Here is a 20,623-nt window from a genome sequence, read left to right as displayed (position 1 = left end):
ATCTAAAACCTATTTAAAACGAATCCTCTTCCGAGGACAAAAACAAGAATGTTTTTTTTTGTGTGCATGAATACCCTCCTAAATATCGAGTTTTACATGAATACACCTCTAAATTAATATTGTATATATATCCTAGTAAAATACTTGTTTTGCTATTTATCCTTTTTTTATTTCTGTTTTTGCATATACACCCATGCTATCTAACGATGCTAAAAAATTAACGATTTTAAATTAAAATAACTAAAATATCCTTAATGGGTAGATATGCAAATCGATCATAATCTCAATAGCAGGAGAAGAAGACAGGAACAAAAGTTTAATTTTAAATTTTTATTTTATTTTTAATTAATATAAATATAATTTTTCTTAACACCGTTAGAACTACCGTTATATTAGGAACATTTGTACAATAACAAATTTTTATGAGAGTACACATGCAAATATCAATTTTAGAAGGATACTCATGCAAAATTCGATATTTAGAAGCATATCCGTAAAAAAAAATCTAAGAAAAGAAAGAGCTGAGGAGCGCTGAGGTCATCCGATAATCAGACGCTCGTGATGCTCTCGGCATCACAGGATGCGCTGTCGTCCTCATTGCTCTTTTTTTCACTAATGGGGTGAGAGAGGATCGGACACTCGACCTTAGGATGACTTTTAAGAAGAGGTGGGACCAACTACGCCGCGACCGGATGATGAAACTTGTATGCTGAAAAATATCTAAAACCTATTTAAAACGAATCCTCTTCCAGGGACAAAAACAAGAAAGTTTTTTTTTTTTTTGCGCACATGAATACCCTCCTAAATATCGAGTTTTACATGAATACTCTTCTAAACTAATATTTGTATGTATATCCTAGTAAAATACTTGTTTTGCTATTTATCCTTTTTGTATTTTTGTTTTTGCATATATACCCATGCTATCTAACGATGCTAAAAAATTAGACAAACTGCGACACAGCTAGATGATGGAATTAGTATGCTGAAAATATTTAAAATCTATTTAAAATGAATCCTCTTCCAAACGGACCAAAAAAGAAAGAGCTCAGGGGCGCTGAGGTCATCTGATATTCAGACGGTCGTGATGCTCCCGGCATCACAGGATGCGCTGTCGTCCTCATTGCTCTTTTTTCCACTGATGGGGCGAGAGAGGATCGAACACTCGACCTTAGGACGACTTTTAAGGAGAGGGTGGGACCAACTACGCTGTGACCGGATGATGAAATTTGTATGCCGAAAATATCTAAAACCTATTTAAAATGAATCCTATTCCAGGGACAAAAACAAGAAAGTTTTTTTTTTTGTGTGTGTGCATGAGTACCCTCCTAATTTTTCTTAAAACCGTTAGAACAACCGTTATAAGAGGGGCATTTGTACAATAACAAAGTTTTACGAGAGTATACATGCAAATATCAATTTTGGAAATATACTCATGCAAAATTTGATATTTAGAAACATATCTATAAAAAAAAATCTAAGAAAAGAAAGAGCTCAGGAGTGCTGAGGTCATCTGATAATCAGACGGTTGGGATGCACCCCGGCATCACAGGACGTGTTGTTCTCCTCATTGCTCTTTTTTCCACTGTTGGCGCGAGGGAGGATCGAACAGTCAACCTCAGGATCAACTCTTAAGAGGATACGAGACATACTGCGACACGGCCAAAAGATGGAATTAGTATGCTGGGAAATATTTAAAGCCTATCTAAAACGAATCCACTTCCAAGAGACCAAAAAAGAAAGAGCTCAGGGGCGCCGAGGTCATCCAATAATCAGATGGTCGTGATGCTCCCAGCATCACAGGATGCGCTGTCGTCCTCATTGCTCTTTTTTCCACTGATAGGGTGATAGGGGATCGAACACTCGACCTTAGGATGACTTTTAAGAAGAGGTGGGACCAACTACGCCGCAACCGGATGATGAAATTTGTATGCTGAAAATATCTAAAACCTATTTAAAACGAATCCTCTTCCAGGGGCAAAAACAAGAAAGTTTTTTTTTTTTTTTTGTGCATGAATACCCTCCTAAATATCGAGTGTTACATGAATACTGTACTAAATTAATATTTGTATGTATATCCTAGTGAAATACTTGTTTTGCTATTTATGTTTTTTTTTATTTTTTATTTTGCATTTATGCCCGTGCTATCTAACAGTGCTAAAAAATTAACGATTTTGAATTAAAACGACTAAAATATACTTAATGGGTTGACATGCAAATAGATCGTAATCTCGATAGTGGTAGAAGAAGATAGGAACAATGGCATAATTTTAATTTTTTTTAATTAATATAAGTATAATTTTTTTTAGCACAGTTGGAACAACAGTTATATTTGGGGCATTTGTACAATAACAAAGTTGAGCTTAGGCCAATAGTCACATCGTCGCCAGGTTTTTCGCAGTCATTGCCCTCGGACTCTGCCGAGATTCAGGCGAGCGGGATTGGGGCCTGTAAGGAACACCTCGGCCTTTGAGGTTATCTTCACAGGTTGACATCGGAGTCTGGGCATGGGGGCTGAATTTGGCCCTTGCCCATAAGGGTTTATATGAGTTGTGGTGGAGATCGTCGGTAGACGAAGCATGCACAAGGTCAACGGAAGATTAATCTTACACCGACTTGTAGAAGCAATCCGACCTTGGCCAGATTAAGGTCCCGATTTCAGTCGGGGTTTCACTGTCAATACGTAGATAAATATAACAAGGCGAGCATCAAATACGATGTACCTTTTGTGTCTCCAAAATTGTGCCCCTCGTATCAGAGTAGGTGGCCTTATCTCCTCGCCAACTTCCGGAGTCATTCTTTGACTTTTGAGGAGCTCGGGCTTCTCATGAGCCCTATGGCGCCCTCCGAGGTTGAGGGGGTTTGGGGATGCTCCATCAATCTGCGACTCTTCCCGAGGTCGAGGGAGTTTGGGACTCTACGGTCGAACCTCGGGGCATCCGATCTTAGTCAGGAGGTCGTGCGCCAGGTCGCTGGGTCTGGGAACGCGCTACCGACCTGCGACGCTTTCCGAAGTCGAGGGAGTTTGGGACTCTACGGTCGACCGTCGGGGCATCTCGACCTTAGTCGAGGGATCGTGCGCCAGGTCGGTGGGTCTGGGAACGCGCTACCGACCTGCGACGCTTCCCGAGGTCGAGGGAGTTTGGGACTCTACGGTCGACCCTCGGGGCATCTCGACGTTAGTCGAGGGATCGTGCGCCAGGTCGGTGGGTCTGGGAACGCGCTACCGACCTGCGACGCTTCCCGAGGTCGAGGGAGTTTGGGACTCTACGGTCGACCCTCGGGGCATCTCGACCTTAGTCGAGGGATCGTGCGCCAGGTCGGTGGGTCTGGGAACGCGTTACCGACCTGCGACGCTTTCCGAGGTCGAGGGAGTTTGGGACTCTACGGTCGACCCTCGAGGCATCTCGACCTTAGTCGAGGGATCGTGCGCCAGGTCGGTGGGTCTGGGAACGCGCTACCGACCTGCGACGCTTCCCGAGGTCGAGGGAGTTTGGGACTCTACGGTCGACCCTCGGGGCATCTCGACCTTAGTCGAGGGATCGTGCGCCAGGTCGGTGGGTCTGGGGACACGCTACCGACCTGCGACGCTTTCCGAGGTCGAGGGAGTTTGGGACTCTACGGTCGACCCTCGGAGCATCCCGACCTTAGTCGAGGGATCGTGCGCCAGGTCGATGCTCCGCTGTCCTGCAATACTTCCCGAGGTCAAGGGAGTTTGGAACTCTACGGTCGAGCCTTGAGGCATCCCGACCTTGGCCGAGGAATCTGGGGATCACAAACGACCCAAGGTTAGAAGAGATAACTGTAATTATTGGAATGGTCAGATCATATGTAAAAAGGAGACCGAATCCGTGTTTTTGGTTGTTTTGAACCCCTAGGGGTCTTATTGGTAGTACATTCGTAGATTCTCGGAATTCCAGCTTCGCGGAATGGGGGTCCCTTCGAGAGATTTCAGCTTGTATGCTCCGGGTCGTTGTACTCGGGCGATTTGATACGGCCCTTCCTAATTCGGGGCGAGCTTTCCCTGCTCAGTTGGCTGAGAGGCCTCGGCCCTCCTGAGGACGAGGTCCCCTACTTTGAAGAGCTTGGGCTTGACCCGAGAGTTGTAGTATTGAGCCGTTTTTTGTTGGTATCTTGCCATACGGACCCGGGCGACCTCTCGTGTCTCTTCGACGAGATCCAGGTTGTTTCTGAGCCGAGAAGAGTTGGAGTCAGGATCATAATGCTCCACTCTTGGGGAAGGGAGGCCGATTTCCAGTGGGATGACAGCCTCCATGCCGTATGCCAGGTTGAAGGGGGTCTCGCCGGTGGGCAATCGGAACGTAGTCCGATAAGCCCAGAGGACGTTGTACAGGTCCTCAACCCATTGTCCTTTGGATCGGTCAAGCCTGGTCTTGAGTCCCTGCAAAATAGTACGATTTGTTACCTCAGTTTCCCCGTTTGTCTGAGGATGGGCGACTGAGGTGTAGCGGTGGTCGATGCCGAGCTCAGAGCAAAATTCTCTGAAGTGGACGTTGTCGAACTGCCGGCCATTGTCGGATATAAGGATACGGGGGAGTCTGAATCTACAGATAATGGACTTCCACACGAAGTCCCGCATCTTATGCTCGGTGATCCGAGCCACAGGTTCAGCTTCGACCCACTTGGTGAAGTAGTCGATGGAGACGACCAGAAATTTTCTTTGTCCGGTTGCCAGAGGGAAGGGTCCCAGAATGTCGATTCCCCACTGGGCAAACGGCCAGGGGGCGGTGATTGAGGTCAGCAGGGCCGAAGGTCGGCGTTGGATGTTGGCGTTCCGCTGGCACCGGTCGCACCTCCGAACGAAGTCCGTCGCATCCTTCTGGAGGGTGGGCCAGTAATATCCTTGTCGCAGGATCTTATGGGCTAACGACCGACCTCCCAGGTGGTTTCCGCAAATTCCTTCATGGACCTCTCGGAGGGCATAGTCCGCCTCAGAAGGACGGAGACATCTGAGGAGGGGAGAAGTGAATGATCGACGATAAAGCCTATTTTCATATAGGACATACCGTGGAGCTTGACGCCTGATCCGGCGAGCCTCAATCTCATCTTGAGGGAGGGTTCCATCCCAGAAATAACGGACGAGCCCGTCGATCCAGCTCGGCTCGAAGTCGATGCACATGGTGGGTTCGGGTTCCTCCGTGCTGGGTGTCCGAAGATATTCGAGCGTCGTCTCCTTAGAAAGCTCGCTCATGCGGGAGGTCGCTAGCTTGGATAACAGGTCCGCCCTGAGATTCTCCGCTCTGGGAATGTGCTGGATGTTGAAAGAGCCTAGGGTGGACGTAAGTTTCCGCACTTTTTGAAGATACTTTTGCATTGATGGCTCTTTCGCTTCAAAGTCCCCCTGGACTTGGCTCACTATCAGCTGGGAATCGCTGAAGGCCTTCAAATCTTCCACTTTCAGTTCTTTCGCCAATTTAAGCCCAGCAATAAGCGCCTCGTACTCCGCCTCGTTGTTTGAGGCCGGGAACTCGAGGCGGAAGGCTTGCTCGGCCACCACTCCGTCTGGGCTGGTGAGGATTAATCCAGCCCCGCTACCCCCCGAAGCTGAAGACCCGTCCGAATATAGAACCCACGGTTGCTTCGGGGTTCCGTCCATAGGCGCAGATGGTGGCTCAGGGTCGTCCGGCAAGGTACATTCCACAAGGAAGTCGGCGAGAACTTGAGCTTTGATGGCCGGCCTGGGCCGATATTCGAGGTCGAATTCCTCGAGCTCTACCGCCCACTTGGCGATTCTCCCTGCACGATCCGACCTCTGCAATATTTGCTTCATAGGCTGGTCGGTCAGTATGACTATTGTATGTGCTTGAAAATAAGGGCGGAGTCTCCGAGCCGAGATGATAAGGGCAAAAATTGTCTTCTCAAGTTTAGAATATCGGGTCTCAGGATCCCTGAGGACCCGGCTGATGTAGTAGACTGGCTTTTGGAGCTTGTCCTCTTCCCGGACCAGGACTGAGCTTACTGCGGTCGGAGAAACGGCCAAGTATAAGTAGAGGACCTCGCCCCGCTGAGGCTTGGTGAGCAGCGGGGGAGAGGCCAGAAGGCGTCTGAGCTCTTCAAAGGCCCGCTGGCATTCTTCTGACCATAGAAAGTCCTTTGGCCGCTTAAGGATCTTGAAGAAGGGGAGACAGTGCTCGGCCGATCGGGAGACGAACCTCCCCAAGGCGGCGACCCGTCCAGTGAGTCGCTGCACTTCTTTGACTGTCTTTGGGGGCGTCATCTCCTGCAGCGCCCGAATTTTCTCGGGGTTGGCTTCAACTCCACGCTGGGTCACTATGAAGCCCAGAAATTTGCTAGAGGTGACTCCGAAGGCGCATTTTGCTGGGTTGAGTTTCATTCGGTACCTCCCGAGCTTGGAGAATGTTTCGTTGAGATCGGCCACATGGTGCTCCGCCACTTGGCTTTTCACCAGCATGTCGTCCACGTAGACCTCCATATTTCAGCCGATCTGGTCCTCAAATATTTGGCTGACCAGCCTCTGATACGTGGCTCCAGCATTCTTCAAACCGAAAGGCATCACCTTGTAGCAATAGGTGCCCTTGTCGGTGATGAAGGCCGTCTTCTCCTCGTCTTCCGGCGCCATCCGGATCTGATTGTATCCAGAGAAGGCGTCCATGAATGTCAGCAGTTGATGTCCTGAGGTAGAATCTACGAGCTGGTCGATACTTGGAAGGGGGAAGCTATCCTTCGGGCAGGCCTTGTTCAGGTCAGTGTAGTCCACGCACATGCGCCATTTCCCATTGGCCTTCTTTACAAGGACTATGTTGGCGAGCCAATCTGGGTAGGAGACCTCCCGGATGAAGCCGGCTTTGAGGAGTTTGTCTACCTCCTTGGCTGCGGCCCGTTGTCGTTCCGGGGCGGAGCCCCTCTTTTTCTGCTTCACAGGTCGGCTGGTTGGCTTCACCTGGAGTCGATGGACTATGACCTCAGGGTCAATTCCTGGTACGTCAGCGGGCGACCAGGCGAAGACATCAGCATTGTCCCGCAGGAAGCTGATGAGGTGACCCCTCTCGCGGACGCCAAGGCCGGAGCCGACCTGCACAGTTAGCTCGGGAAGATTTTTTCGTAGGGGAACTTGAACAAGCAGCTCACCAGGCTCTACTTGCTTCTTCCAGGGATTGTCCCTTGCGTCCAGGATTTCTATGGGTAACGAGGGACCCGTTGCCTGGGCCGGCGCCTCGTTTGGCTGCTTCACTCTGTGAGCCGCCATGTAGCACTGCTTGGCGACCAGCTGATCCCTGCGGGCTTCGCCTACTCCTCGGTTGGTGGGGAATCGCATGAGTAGATGTCGGGTCGAGACCACAGCTCGGAGGGCATTTAGCCCTGGTCGCCCCAGGATGGCGTTGTAGGCCGAGGGTAGGCGGACCACAAGGAAGTCCATCCTCACAGTGCTTTCTCGAGGAGCGAGGCCGACCGTAACAAGAGAGCTGACCTCGCCCTCGACCGGGACCGAGTCTCCGGTAAACCCGACAAGTGGGGCATTAATTTTTCGGAGTTGTCCTTCTGGTGACCCCATTTTTTGGTAGGCATGATAGTACAAAACGTTGGCTGAACTTCCATTGTCAACTAGGACACGTTTTACATCGAATTTATTGACAATCATGGAGATGACCACAGCGTCATCGTGAGGGGTCTCAACCCCTTCCAAATCCTCGTCCGAGAACGAAATGACTTCAGCAGTACGCGGGCGCTTCGGGGAAATTCCTTGGGCTGGTCCTCCCGCCGAGGCTTCTCCGATTATATTGATGGTGCCGGCGATGGGCCTGTTGTCATCCGGATTCTCGGACAGTGCTGCGTTTTCCACTGGCCTCCTTTCTTCGCGTCGGTTCCGAACGAACCGATTGAGCACCCCACGGCGAATAAGCGCCTCGATCTCGTCTCGGAGCTGAATACAGTCCTCCGTGTCGTGTCCGCGGTCTCGGTGGAAGCGACAGTACTTCCTGGGGTTGCGCGGGAATCCCGTATCCCGCATAGGAGGTGGAGGTCGGAAGAAATCCCGACCTTCGATCTCCATCAAAATTTCGGCCCGGGGAGCGTTGACAGGGGTGTAATTTTCGTACCTCCCTAGGTGTGTCCGAGGTCGTGGTGGGGACCTTGGTCGTGGTGAGGTCCTCCGCTGAGGTTGTCCCCGCTGCCGAGGCGGGCTTCTCAGTCGGGGGAGATTCTTCTCTCGGCGAGGGGATCGACTTCTTTGGCGGCCGCGCTCCTCGCGACGTTTCTTCTGCTTTCTTGAGGCGGGCTCGATTGCGCCTCGCCTAGAGGCGATTGCCTCTTCGGCCTTAGCGTACTTCCGAGCTCGGGCCAGCATCTCGGTGAAGTCGGCCGGGAAGCTTTTCTCGATAGAGAAAAGGAATCGATAAGAGCGGGCCCCAGTCTTTAAAGCCGACATGGCTATGGACTGGTCCAGCTCGCGAACTTTCCATGTGGCGGCGGTAAAGCGGTCCAGATACTCCTTCAGGGACTCTCCCTCCTTCTGCTTGACATCCAGGAGGGAATCTGACGTCCGCCGTTGGCGTCGGCTGGCGGCAAAATTGGTGGCAAATTGTCTGCCAAGTTGCTCGAAGGAAGATACTGTGCTCGGCTTTAGCCCAGAAAACCAGAGTCGAGCTGTCCCTCGAAGAGTTGCCGGGAAGGCCTTACAAAGCACAGCCTCCGAGGATCCTTGTAGGGCCATAAGAGCTCGGTAGCTCTCCAAGTGATCGAGGGGGTCGGTGACTCCATTGTAGGGCTCCACTTGAGGCATTTTGAACCTCAAGGGGACCGGCTCATCCTCGATCTGGCGGGAAAAGGGGGACTTGGTGGTGAACTCAAAATCCCCATCTTGTCTTGCCTTCTTGCTGTGGAGCGCTTCAATCTGGCGCTCCAAGTGCTCGACTTTCCTATCGAGCTCCCCAACCCGAGGAACCGTCGCCGTGGTTTGCTCCGGCTCACGGTGGTCTGGGGCAGATTCGGCTTCAGAGGGTTGGGGTCTTCCGTTGGGACCTTCCCCAGGCAGCTCTCTCCGGGGGGAGGTCCGCCCTTCATTGTTGGCCCTTGAAGAACCATGAAGATTCTGGCCCTAGGGGACCGGACCGTTGGGAGGAGACTCCGGCAAGAGCTGGGCCTGCGGGGGGAGCGTTGGTAAGGCCTCCTCACGTCGCAGGCCTTGAACGGCGGCCGCCAAGGCCTGGACTTGCTGCACCAGGGCATTGAATTGCTCCGGCTGGACCTGAGGAACCGGGTCAGCCGGAGCAGGTGAATTCTGGACGGAATGTCCAGGACTCTGTGGGGGATGCCGGGAGATGTTGGAGGCTCCCTTACTTCTCAACTTCCTGATCGCAACTCGAGCCCTTCCTCTAGCGCCAACTGTTGCTGGAAATTGGACCCGGGGGCGATCGTCCGTCGAGGAGGGGGAGCTGTCGGCGGATGCGAGGGAGTGATGATGCGTCGGCGGGCGGCGTCCTCTATCGGGGTGCCTGCAGAAAAGCCGGTGGCCGGGTCTTCCGGCGCCGGCCCTCCGATGCTTAAGTCAGAAGGGGCAAAATAGTGTTCAAAGAAAATGGGAGCAGTAGTGTTTTTTCTCTCCCTCTCTGTTCCCCCCCCCCCCCCCGCCCTTGAGAAGCACGGTTCCCTTTTATAGGGGGGGTTTACCTGCGATGTGACCGAACAAGGCCGTCGTACAGCTCGGCACGTTGCTTGATCTGGTGCACGGACAAGTAAATAATTACACTGATGTCGGAGGTAAGGCCGTCGTACGACCTGAGCCGTCGCGCGATCGGGTGAATCATTGCATTGATGTCGGCGGTGAGGCTGGGGTCAGACTTATCATGGCGGACAGGACTCTGCCGAGCTGATTTGCCGTGGAGAACTGAGGATCCGTAGATGAAAAGAGCCACGCGCATTAATTGTTGCGTAGGCCGGAGATTCACATTAATTGTTGCGTAGGCCGGAGATTCACATTAATTATTGCGTGAACTGGGGATTTGCCGGGATCATGTGTAATAAATGCTGGGGCAGTGGCAGGATATGGCCCTTGGCCGGACCTCGGAGAGGTACGGCCGCGGCAGGTGGTCGACAAAGACCAGCCTTTGAGGTCGGAAGTCCTCTAGGTCGGATGATCCGGGATCGGACGTTCTGGGGTCGGGCGCCGACCTCAGTCGTCCGGGGTCGTCGACTGCGTAGTCTTCCGGTGGCAGGGTTATTGTATTATTGGGGGAAAACCGTATTCCCCCAACAGAAGCATATCCATAAAAAAAATCTAAGAAAAGAAAGAGCTCAGGAGTGCTGAGGTCATCTGATAATCAAACAGTTGTGATGCACCCCGCCATCACAGGAAGCGCTGTTCTCCTCATTGCTTTTTTTTCCACTGATGGTGTGAGAGAGGATCGAACACTTGACCTTAGGATGACTTTTAAGAAGAGGTGGGACCAACTACGCCGCGACGGGATAATGAAATTTGTATCCTGAAAATATCTAAAAACTATTTAAAATGAATCCTCTTTCGGGGACAAAAACAAGGAAGTTTTTTTTTGTGTGTGCATGAATACCCTCCTAAATATCGTGTTTTACATGAATACTCTTGTAAATTAATATTTGTATGTATATCCTAGTAAAATACTTGTTTTGCTATTTATCCTTTTTTATTTTTGTTTTTGCATATATATACCCATGCTATCTAACGACGCTAAAAAATTAACGATTTTAAATTAAAATGACTAAAATATTCTTAATGGGTAGACATGCAAATAGATCGCAATCTCGGTTGTAGGAGAAGAAGACAGGAACAATAGCATAATTTTAAATTTTTATTTTATTTTTAATTAATATAAGTATAATTTTTCTTTACACCGTTAGAACAACCGTTATATTAGGGGCATTTGTACAATAACAAAGTTTTACGAGAGTATACATGCAAATATCAATGTTGGAAGGATACTCATGCAAAATTTGATATTTAGAAGCATATCCATAAAAAAAAAAATTCTAAGAAAGAAAGAGTTCAGGAGCGTTAAGGTCATCTGATAATCAGACGGTTGTGATGCACCCCGGTATCACAGTAAGCGTTGTTCTCCTCATTGCCCTTTTTTCCACTGTTGGCGCGAGAGAGGATCAAACCCTCGACCTCAGGATCAACTCTTAAGAGGATACGAGACAAACTGCGAGGCGTCATGATGCTCGGCATCACAGGATGCGCTGTCATCCTCACTGCTCCTTTTTCCACTGATGGGGTGAGAGAGGATCGAACACTCGACCTTAGGATGACTTTTAAGAAGAGGTGGGACCAACTACGCCGCGACCGAATGATGAAATTTGTATGCTGAAAATAGCTAAAACCTATTTAAAACGAATCCTCTTCCAAGGACAAAAACAAGAAAGTTTTTTTTTTTTGTGCATGAACACCCTCCTAAATTTCGAGTTTTACATTAATACTCTTCTAAATTAATATTTGTATATATATCCTAGTAAAATACTTGTTTTTCTATTTATCTTTTTTTTTGTTTTTGTATATATACCCATGCTATCTAACGACGCTAAAAAATTAACGATTTTAAATTAAAATGACTAAAATATCCTTAATGGGTAGACATGCAAATAGATCGCAATCTCGATAGTAGGAGAAGAAGATAGGAGCAATAGCATAATTTTGAATTTTTATTTTATTTTTAATTAATATAAATATAATTTTTCTTAATACCGTTAGAACAATCGTTATATTAGGAGCATTTGTACAATAACAAAATTTTACGAAAGTATATATGTAAATATCAATTTAAGGATACTCATACAAAATTCGATATTTACAAGTATATATATATAAAAAATCTAAGAAAAAAAAGTGCTCAGGACCACTGAAGCCATCTGATAATCAAACAGTTAGGATGCAACCCGGCATCATAGAATGCGCTGTCCTCCTCGTTTTTTTTCCAACTGTTGGGGTGAGAGAGGCTCGAACTCAGGATAACTCTTTAGAAGCTATGAGACCTACGCGCTAGCCAACTGCGCCACCACCCCTGGACAATCCTATTTTAAAACCTATTTAAAACGAGTCCTTTTCCACGGGAGCCCTCATCTCCTCCGAAAATCAGACGGCTGTGATGCGCCCTCTGGTCCACTAATTGAGTAATTTCTTTGGGGTGATAAGAGGCTCGAAACTCCCGACCCCAGGATAACCCAAGAAGCCATGAGACCTGCGCGCTGACCTACTGCGCCGCCACCCCGAGCTGGTAGTATATATCTCCGGTAAAATCTTTGAAGTCTCGAACGAAAATCCAACAACCCAACCTCATAAAACTTTAGCCATCCTTCACAAAGTTTCCAGCCAAACATGGGAAACTTCTGGGAGTGGTAGTTCCATTTAGCCACTTTCTAATCAAACAACCCAAATGCACCATCTAGACAATTAAGAACGTTCCTAGATAGTTCTTGTTAGTTGCATCAAACCCAGAATTTTCTTTGATATATAGAGATCACCATTTTTTAAAAATTAAATCCAAATGATGAGCACAGAATGTGGCTTAGTATTGTCTCCATGATTAAGCCATCTCATGAGGTTCTTAAACATTTCCTTTAGACAAACGGGTTGGCATGACAAGAGAAAATGTAGCAACACTAATACTCGAGACTTGGAAGCAATAATGCATGAGGACTCAAAACTATAACTGATACAAGAGATCATGCATTCGATATAACCTTCATCCTCTCATTGCCATTCCCATGCCCATCGGTTCTCTCTAGACATGGCTATTGAGAACAGCAAGGAAACAGGACTGGGCTACAGGCAGAAAGCTAGGGTGCTTGGCCTGCTACTAGTTTTGCTGAGGTTGGCAGCTCTGTTGGCCACAGCTACAGCCACTGTGGTTATGGCACTCAACAAGCAGACCAAAAGAGAGACCGTTGCCTATGTGGGCACTACTCCCATCGTCCAAACCTTCACTGCCAAGTTCCAGCATACACCTGCTTTTGTGTAAGCTTTCGCATATATTTGTAGCCATGCATATTTATTTCCTACTACTCCCTTGAGTCTGGTTAACTAATTTAAATAAAAAAGAAGAGATTTTCTTATAAAATTTCATCTAATTTTGATTTGATTTTTCTGGGAAATTCAAGCAATTCTTGGTATTTAGATATACTGACCATATGTTATCATCTCTCCTCAGGTATTTTGTGGGAGCCAATGCTGTAGCCAGCTTATACAGTCTGATGGTGCTGCTGCTCAGGCCCTTCATGAAACGCAAGTCTCATGAGATTTTCCAGCACCTAGGAGGAATGGTAACAAGATTCCTCTCTCACATCCAGGGAATAGAAATCTCTTTCATCAGTTCATTGAATAAATTAAGCTTCCACTTGGATAGTCCTAGGTTACTACTATTGTGTCATGGCCCAGGACCAAACAGGCCAGGTTTAGCTCAAGCCATGGATAGTTAGGCCATTACCGCATCTCTCTTTTGAAGGAAACTATATCAGAAACTATCTACCAACTAATATCAGAAACTATCTACCAACTAATAAATTATCAGGGAGCAGTGACATATAGAACTTGGGTGGTTGGGCAGGTAATGGTGAGTGTAGTGGCAAGCGGTGCCGCCGCAGCAGCTGCAATGGCTGAGTTGGGAAAGAAAGGAAACTTGCATGCAAGATGGAACCCAATATGCGACAGATTCGATGCCTTCTGCTGCCGCGGAGGCGTGGCTCTCATCGCGTCCTTCATCGGAGCGGCTCTCCTTATGATCCTCAATGCAGTGTCCACCATCACTCTCTTGAAGAATGTAGCTATCCAGGATTAGTCCTTTATCTCATTTCCCTTTCACGTGTAATTTTGTGATGAATTGTGTGTTCCCCACTTCCCCTATACCAGTTTGGCCTTTCAGTGAGCTGAGTGGAACCTAATGGCCCTCTCTAAGGCCTACTGGAAGGAAGTTTCATGTTTAAACATTGCCTTGTCAAGTCTTACAGTGTTTGTCATTTTATGCTTTTGCTTGTGACTCGAGAAAAGAAACGTTACAGACAAAAGGGTGAGTCTAAATTAAGCAAGACGTAGATTATCACTGTACTTCCTTTGTCACCTTGTATTAATTGGCTACGTCCATACCAAAGCCTAAAGTTATGTTTCATAGTCTATTGGAAGTCTCTTTCTAATAGCTGGATGTGTCTAAATGGATATATACTAGGTGAAGAGAAGCACTGGAACTTCCTTCTATAATTGCTATCTTCCTCTTATTGGAGAGAATAATTTGGATGAGAGTTTAATGAGTCCCATCGGTAGCCCTACGATATTGCTAAATTAATATATACTCTCTATGTTGGGGTAGGTTAGGTTAGGATTTTCTTATAAGAATTGTTCAATACTCTGAAAGATTCCATAGCCCGGAGGTCGGCGGAGTGTTGCTATCAAGACTCTCGGTCAATTAATTATGAGGCAAGTAGGATTTGAATGCCATTTGGTGCAACATATCAACCTAAGTGTGAGAGGCTATGTGGCTAATTTGGAGGATAGTCACATAAACATCCGAAGCAATAGAAGTGAATAGATGTTGGATTTTTAGGGTGATGTTGCCATATAACCAAATGAAGTCGACCATGTAATCTGTTCCTTTTATATGTCAGCAAATCTAGTCACTGATCACATAATATTTAATATATAGCTCATGTTGAACGAAGATAATTTTACTATAAACTATAAGAAAGATATACAAATGAGAGGCCAATGGTGAGGTGAGCATAAATATTTTGCAGTAATTGGTTGTCATGCGCTGACTGCAAAAGATTGCAGTATCTTTGTTATTCACTGTTGTCCGTTGAAAAAAAATTTAGCTATTTGTATTGGTATAGAAGATAATAGAATTCAGTCAACTACCTAACAAAGCTGCAACATGGCAATCTTTGGTATCCTTCAGAGAACTAAAAAGAAGCTCCAAAGACAAAAGTGACGACAAGATCCAATTAAGTTTGCAATTTTGGTGAGGAAAGAGTAACGTAATGACTGATAGAGAGTATAGGACATAAGTTCCACTTCATTAAACTAATAAATCAATCCTATATCAATTTCATTCCCTCTGTTCATGAATTGGTAGGTGCAATAAGTTGCAGCCCTAGTAAAGCATGAGTAATCTTAGGCATGCCTGGTGAAATTACTCAATGCAGCAATACTAAATGAAAGATATTCCATGCTTTGTAGAGTAGAATCAGCTGTATTGTTGATTCTAAGGAGAAAATTTATTGTAAACTTGTCCCAATTAAACTAGATATAAATATTAGAGATGGAAGGATTTGAGTCAGAGAAATTTAAATAGATATCATGGAGATGACTGGACCCATTCTCATAGTTATTCTCACCCATAGAATGAGGCATGGGTTAGAGTTGGAATTTAGTAGAAGGTTATGCAACTTAGATAAGGTTGTCCTTGTTCGACAGCCGAAGTTGCCGATTGAAATAGTTCACATTTTTGTCGAACTCAAAGCATAGCCCCTCTCAAGGGGCGCATTATTTTCCTCTTATAATTTTCATATAAAGTATCTATGAATGTAGAAAGATGAGAAGTTTGTCAAACTTATGTTAAATTGCATACAAAAGAACTAGGATTACATAGATACCAAAGATTGCAAAGTAATGATGATGGAATAAATTATGACACATAGGATCTATCGAAAAATACCACTAAACTTATCATTCTAATAAGATTGTCTGTCACATACAGTACCATGGAAGAGATTTGGTGTTACCGAAACGTATAAAATTGGCTTCGATAAAATGATCCGATGTACTTAACTCACAACTTGCAACAAAAGACATGAATGGTGCCCTCAAAATCAAAATCAAGCCTTCTTCACGTGGAGTGGAACATTTCACCACTAATAACCAGCCAGCCAACCAGAAACTTTTGTCATCAATATTCATCAATCCTACCCTTTTTTTTTTGTCACATTAGAAGAATTTTGTCAATGTGCCCATAAAAAGCATTCATTTGGGCAATTCCAAGTAAAAACAACAACAATCTCACACCTTATATATATGGATAGACAATATGTACAAATTTGATAGGTGACTCCCTATAAATAGAAGATACCTTCACCTCACAAGCCTTACCAATCTTCACTAAGATTCAAAAAAGGATTCCAAGCGGGCAGACCCATATCAGAGAAGTAACCTCCCAAACTCCCTTCGGCCAAAGTTGGCAGGACCTCCCCCTTTGGATTGCCCTCCAGCTTGGTGAGCTGGTTTAGGACTGCTTTTATGGCCTTTCTATCACTGGAGAGAGGGGTCACACAAGAGCCCAGGTCAGGCAAGTCCCCCAATTGGGCTAAGCCTTTGGTTAAGGGCAGGTTTCTTTCCATTGGGGGCAGGGGTGGGGCCAATAATGGGTTTGGGGGCTGGTATGTGTGGCTTGGAGGAAGGCTGGAGAAGCAGGGCACCTGCTCAAACCCCTCAAAGTTTTGTGGGGCTTGGTCCAAGGTGATGTAGGTGTCCATAAGAGGTGGGAGGGAGGAGGAGCCTGAGTCAAGATAGCTTGCTTCAATGCTTGGCTTGGAGGAGATCCCCCTGTGCTTGCAGAACACTTTGCATAAGACCCAATCTTCCTGTTTAAAAAAGAAAGAGAGAAAGAGAAATAGGTTATATGATATTATGCATGATTAGAGGACTAGTTAACCATGACATGTTTGGAAAATCCATGACAAGGAGTGTGTGGAATATTTGATCGTCACCCCGTAACTAAGCACTTGCAATGGCTTGCAAGCATGGAGATTTTAGATATTGTATAATCTTCTACTATTGGTAGTTGGGCCATTAGCAGAACTTGTGATTAACTTTGCAAGGTGATCAATGTTTTGGACCCTACACAATTAGGAGTTTTGTCACAAACTGATTTAAACTTGGTTAAGTTACTGGATAATTAGTTAACAAGATAGTATGTTCGCAACACATTGATAATTATGTCCTCGTGTTGGATTACAGTTTGGCTAATGAATGCTTGAAATTGTATATTTTAAATTTCAAATTTGGTTACATCTTTAGGCTATGATTAGAGAGATGTCAGCATATTGATCCACAAATCACAACACTTGCTGTCTATTTTCTATTTTTTTCAGCATTTTGTACTTGTCCTGCTGGATAAAGTGATGTTAATTGTAAGTGAAAAGGATGCAGCTTAATCAAGAAAAATCAAGTGAACATGAGATAAAGTCTAGGTACAATGATACTAATTTTTTATGTCATGGAGAACTATATATATCAATACTAGCATAGTGGGAAAGCTTATATTGTGTTGCATAAAGTGACAAAAGTTAGGCATGACAGTGAATGAGACAGACTAGGAGGATAGATAAATAATAAACATATAAGTATCATAAGGTACAATATAGAGTTCTTTATTACGAAGATAGGAGAAAATAATGTCTGAAGTAAATATAGACAGGACTTATGAAAGCAACTGATAACCCCCAAAGTTGGTACTCGGAGAACATCTAGCAGTAGTAAATTCCATGGCAAGAAGGAAACAACATCTAGACAAATGAAGGGTTCTTTTTCCAATATATTACAGAGAAGAAAAAGCTTACTATATATTAGGATTTAGTAAAATAACTCCTCTAATTTTCACTAGAATCATGACCTATTGAACAATATTATCAGCTCTTGGATTCATAAATCACATGTTGCACTGCGATAAATAATACTATCTAGATAGTTTACAAAGTCTAGTACTTGTGAAACTAATTTCACCATGGAGAGAATTTGGCTCTTTTTGTTAATATCAATTGCTATATTGAGTTGTCTAAACTAATTCTGATATCTACCTCATAGTCTTGTTTATAAATAGAATTGTCAGGCAATGACTACTATAATATTGCTCCAATATGAGAACTCAAAACTTGAATTACTTCAACCTAGTTGTTTATATCTTCTATCTACTAATTTATGAAACACTACTAGAGAATTCATTATTATAATTGCTCATGATAATAGTCCACTACCTATTATTTTCTAAACAAAATGAAGAATCATAGAATAATTGGTGCAACTATAACAAAGCAAAGGAACTTATTTGTAGGTAGAAAATTTTTGACATTATAAATTCACCTTGAAGGGCAGCTTTGGCAGATCATTGGGTCCTTCCATGCGGAACTCATGCATGACCCAGTCAGTCTTCTTACCCTTGGGGGCTCTCCCTCGATAGAAAACCAGGGTCTTCCTCATCCCAACCTGCACCGCCTTTCGAGCTACCGGCCTATCCTTTCCGGTGGCCTTCCAGTAGCCCATCAAGGTTGCCCGGTTAGTTCGTTGACCGGTCGCATACTTGCGATCCCGGAGACTGAAGAAGTACCACTCCTTTCCCCCAATGCAAGCCATTTCTAACTCACAATCATTTGCATCAGCACCCACAAGTTTAGCATTCAATAATAATTCGATGTGGGGGCAAAAAGGTTAAAGAGAAAGGTGTACATCCATGTAGGAGTGCATGCAAGAGTAGCAAACATGAGAATTATTATTTGGTGAATATCATGAAATTTATGTGTCATTAATTGATAGGGATTTATAGGATAAAATTTGCTCGGATGTTGAGTGTGAAATATTGAAAACAAATTTTCATAGTTATGGGTGGAGTTAATTTGATACTCTCATGCAACTAAGTAGTAATCAGGAGGTAACATCCAGTGTTTTTGTTTACTAATTAGCATTTCGAATACTAGGTTAAGTTGCACTCCTCATGTGTAACCTTAGGTAGAGCAATGACTGAAATCTTATAAAGTATCTACTATATAAAAGTTATGCTAACGTGCAATGATGGAATTATGTCTTGACATGTTTGATTTGGAAGTTGACCCAATGGCGAAAGGTTTTGTGGAGTTGGTGCCATGCAATGAACCCTCCATGGCTTTGTTAGCATCATCATCATGCAACCTGGCACTTTGATAGAGATTGCTTATCATCGTGTCGATGGCCGATGCAATAGCATGTCGGGCAGAGGCCCATCGATGATTCCATCGTCGACATCAAATATCGTAATCCACATATTGTTAGAAAGTAAGTTATTTGAGCCAGAAATGAGGACCTGGGATCAAGGTGGTTCATAGCTACAGGAACACGTGTGTGGTCCATATGAGATTGAAAATCTTTTGGGATAGGTCAAAGGCCCCCCACCTCCATGTGAAGCCATCAACATCTACGGAAAAATACCAATAACTAAAGTAGAAAATTTCTTTATTCCTGGTGTCGTGGTGTAGTTGGTTATCACGTCAGTGGGCGACGCCATTTCAGCATCTATATTTTTAAATTTTCCCATGAGATCCCTCTCTCTCTCTCTCTCTCTCTTGCCTCGCGTATAATAATTTAGATAAGAGCAGAAGAAATAAACTGTGGGAAGTTGGCAAGCCATCATGGAAGGAATGAGACACATGGAAGAGGTTAAAAAGTGGCCAAATTCTGGCACAATATGGGGAAGGAAAGCCCAAAAGAACGGCACTGGTTTCAAGATTGGGATGTGATAGATTTGGAAAATAATTATTCCTCTGCACTAAAAAAAAATATAAAGGAGCTTATTTAGTTGGAAGTTAATCCTAATACAAAGATGTCTTTATGTGCTGGAAAAAATTATAAATTAGGACTAGGATATTTTAAGAAAGCAACTCTTTTCAACATAAGAAGCGAGTAAACTCCACATAATAGAACTTAAAAGAAGGATATAAGAGGTTCGTTGGAAGGATATGAATGAGCTATATATATATATATGTGTGTGTGTGTATACAGGTCACTGATGGCATTGAATAAGGATTTCAAGTAATTTTCTTAACATACGAGTGTTGCATCTTTTCCATATTCTAGAAGACAGCATATGATATTCTCAGCATAGAATAAAGAAGGATATCCAATGATGGCTCTTCAATTCTTTTGTTAAGGAGGGATAAGAACAACTCTCAACATCCAATACCAAATCCTTCGAGGTAAATCAAGACCGCAATCATTTGCTAGGAGTCTTGGAATTTTCCCACTGGGTTTCCCTGTCAGAACAATCGGAATAGGACTGCATGCATAGCCATAAGAAATGACTCCTAGAATAAGGAGAAGTGCATACAGAGGTATAATTCTGAACTGATGATGCCAAGAAACAAAGCCATGTCACGAAAACATAGAACTATTTTGTGTGTTATGCCAGTATCAGTTCTGCAAAGCAATGAATCTAGAATTGGTGGTGGAGATGGTAATTAAGAGAAGTGGCTATATTGTTAGTCTTACCAGGGAGGTCCCATGGTTCACACTTGTTCAGATCGACATCAACCATCGTCGGACCGCCGCAGAAGCTCCGGTTGCGATCTCCGGCGACCTTCGTCGCTAGGTAGTCGCAGATTAGCTCATCGTCCCTCGGGTGGAATCGGAACCCTGGAGGCAGTTTAGCCTCCACCATGCTCAAGCAGCTCATGGAGCTACTGTCGAGATAGAAACTATGAGAGAGAGAGATAAAGAGATAGACAGATACAGAAAGAGAGAATGAGAGGAGCAAGGGGATGATGGGATTTCCCTCAAAGCAAGGGGGATTAGAAGGTGTATAAATAGAGGCTACAAGTCAACTTTTAAGGAGAAAGAAGGGAAGAATGTAATGGAACAGTGCTCACGTCTTTTTTGGTGTTTTCTGTAGAC

The 20,623-nt window shown here is 45.0% G+C and overlaps 2 protein-coding genes and 5 non-coding genes across 7 annotated transcripts; 1 reads left to right on the top strand and 6 right to left on the bottom strand.

Moving 5' to 3' along the window:
* Positions 1 to 1,041: 1,041 nt before the first annotated feature.
* LOC113462790 (small nucleolar RNA snoR114) lies at positions 1,042 to 1,126 on the bottom strand. Its single transcript, XR_003385922.2, has one exon. It is a non-coding gene; the product is annotated as a small nucleolar RNA snoR114 (small nucleolar RNA).
* A 361-nt stretch (positions 1,127 to 1,487) lies between these two features.
* On the bottom strand, positions 1,488 to 1,573 carry LOC113462793 (small nucleolar RNA snoR114). Its single transcript, XR_003385925.2, has one exon. It is a non-coding gene; the product is annotated as a small nucleolar RNA snoR114 (small nucleolar RNA).
* Positions 1,574 to 1,739: 166 nt separating this feature from the next.
* On the bottom strand, positions 1,740 to 1,824 carry LOC149752792 (small nucleolar RNA snoR114). Its single transcript, XR_016396593.1, has one exon. It is a non-coding gene; the product is annotated as a small nucleolar RNA snoR114 (small nucleolar RNA).
* An 8,441-nt stretch (positions 1,825 to 10,265) lies between these two features.
* On the bottom strand, positions 10,266 to 10,351 carry LOC120112641 (small nucleolar RNA snoR114). Its single transcript, XR_005514216.2, has one exon. It is a non-coding gene; the product is annotated as a small nucleolar RNA snoR114 (small nucleolar RNA).
* Positions 10,352 to 10,989: 638 nt separating this feature from the next.
* Positions 10,990 to 11,075, bottom strand: LOC120112656 (small nucleolar RNA snoR114). The gene has a single exon (XR_005514231.2). It is a non-coding gene; the product is annotated as a small nucleolar RNA snoR114 (small nucleolar RNA).
* A 1,496-nt stretch (positions 11,076 to 12,571) lies between these two features.
* LOC103722890 (CASP-like protein 1B1) lies at positions 12,572 to 13,956 on the top strand. The gene is made up of 3 exons (XM_008813611.4): positions 12,572 to 12,958; positions 13,152 to 13,263; positions 13,548 to 13,956. Exons 1-3 carry the CDS (start codon positions 12,732 to 12,734, stop codon positions 13,776 to 13,778), a joined length of 570 nt encoding a protein of 189 aa, XP_008811833.1. The 5' UTR covers positions 12,572 to 12,731; the 3' UTR covers positions 13,779 to 13,956.
* Positions 13,957 to 15,882: 1,926 nt separating this feature from the next.
* LOC103722888 (NAC domain-containing protein 21/22-like) lies at positions 15,883 to 20,528 on the bottom strand. Its single transcript, XM_008813609.6, has 3 exons — positions 20,222 to 20,528; positions 18,068 to 18,339; positions 15,883 to 16,569 (listed from the first exon to the last, which is right to left on the bottom strand). The coding sequence occupies exons 1-3, from the start codon at positions 20,403 to 20,405 to the stop codon at positions 16,075 to 16,077; spliced, it is 951 nt and encodes a 316-aa protein (XP_008811831.3). The 5' UTR covers positions 20,406 to 20,528; the 3' UTR covers positions 15,883 to 16,074.
* Between the last annotated feature and the right edge of the window lie 95 nt (positions 20,529 to 20,623).

Source organism: Phoenix dactylifera, chromosome 9 (genome assembly GCF_051530095.1).
Source record: "Phoenix dactylifera cultivar Ajwa chromosome 9, Ajwa_hap1_PhDact_Kaust_v1.1, whole genome shotgun sequence".
Classification (NCBI taxonomy): Eukaryota; Viridiplantae; Streptophyta; class Magnoliopsida; order Arecales; family Arecaceae; genus Phoenix; species Phoenix dactylifera.
Note: the sequence above shows the minus strand (reverse complement) of the source record. Positions and strands in the feature narration are given on the sequence as shown.

Bases quoted from the DNA above. Each gene is read 5' to 3' on its own strand.
- LOC103722890 (XM_008813611.4), top strand. From the start codon at position 12,732: ATGGCTATTGAGAACAGCAAGGAAACAGGACTGGGCTACAGGCAGAAA. The intron at 12,959-13,151 runs GTAAGCTTTCGC...ATCTCTCCTCAG, and splicing joins CAGCATACACCTGCTTTTGT to GTATTTTGTGGGAGCCAATG. The intron at 13,264-13,547 runs GTAACAAGATTC...GTGGTTGGGCAG, and splicing joins TCCAGCACCTAGGAGGAATG to GTAATGGTGAGTGTAGTGGC.
- LOC103722888 (XM_008813609.6), bottom strand. From the start codon at position 20,405: ATGAGCTGCTTGAGCATGGTGGAGGCTAAACTGCCTCCAGGGTTCCGA. The intron at 18,340-20,221 runs GTAAGACTAACA...ATTGTGAGTTAG, and splicing joins TGAACCATGGGACCTCCCTG to AAATGGCTTGCATTGGGGGA. The intron at 16,570-18,067 runs GTGAATTTATAA...TTTTTTAAACAG, and splicing joins TGCCAAAGCTGCCCTTCAAG to GAAGATTGGGTCTTATGCAA.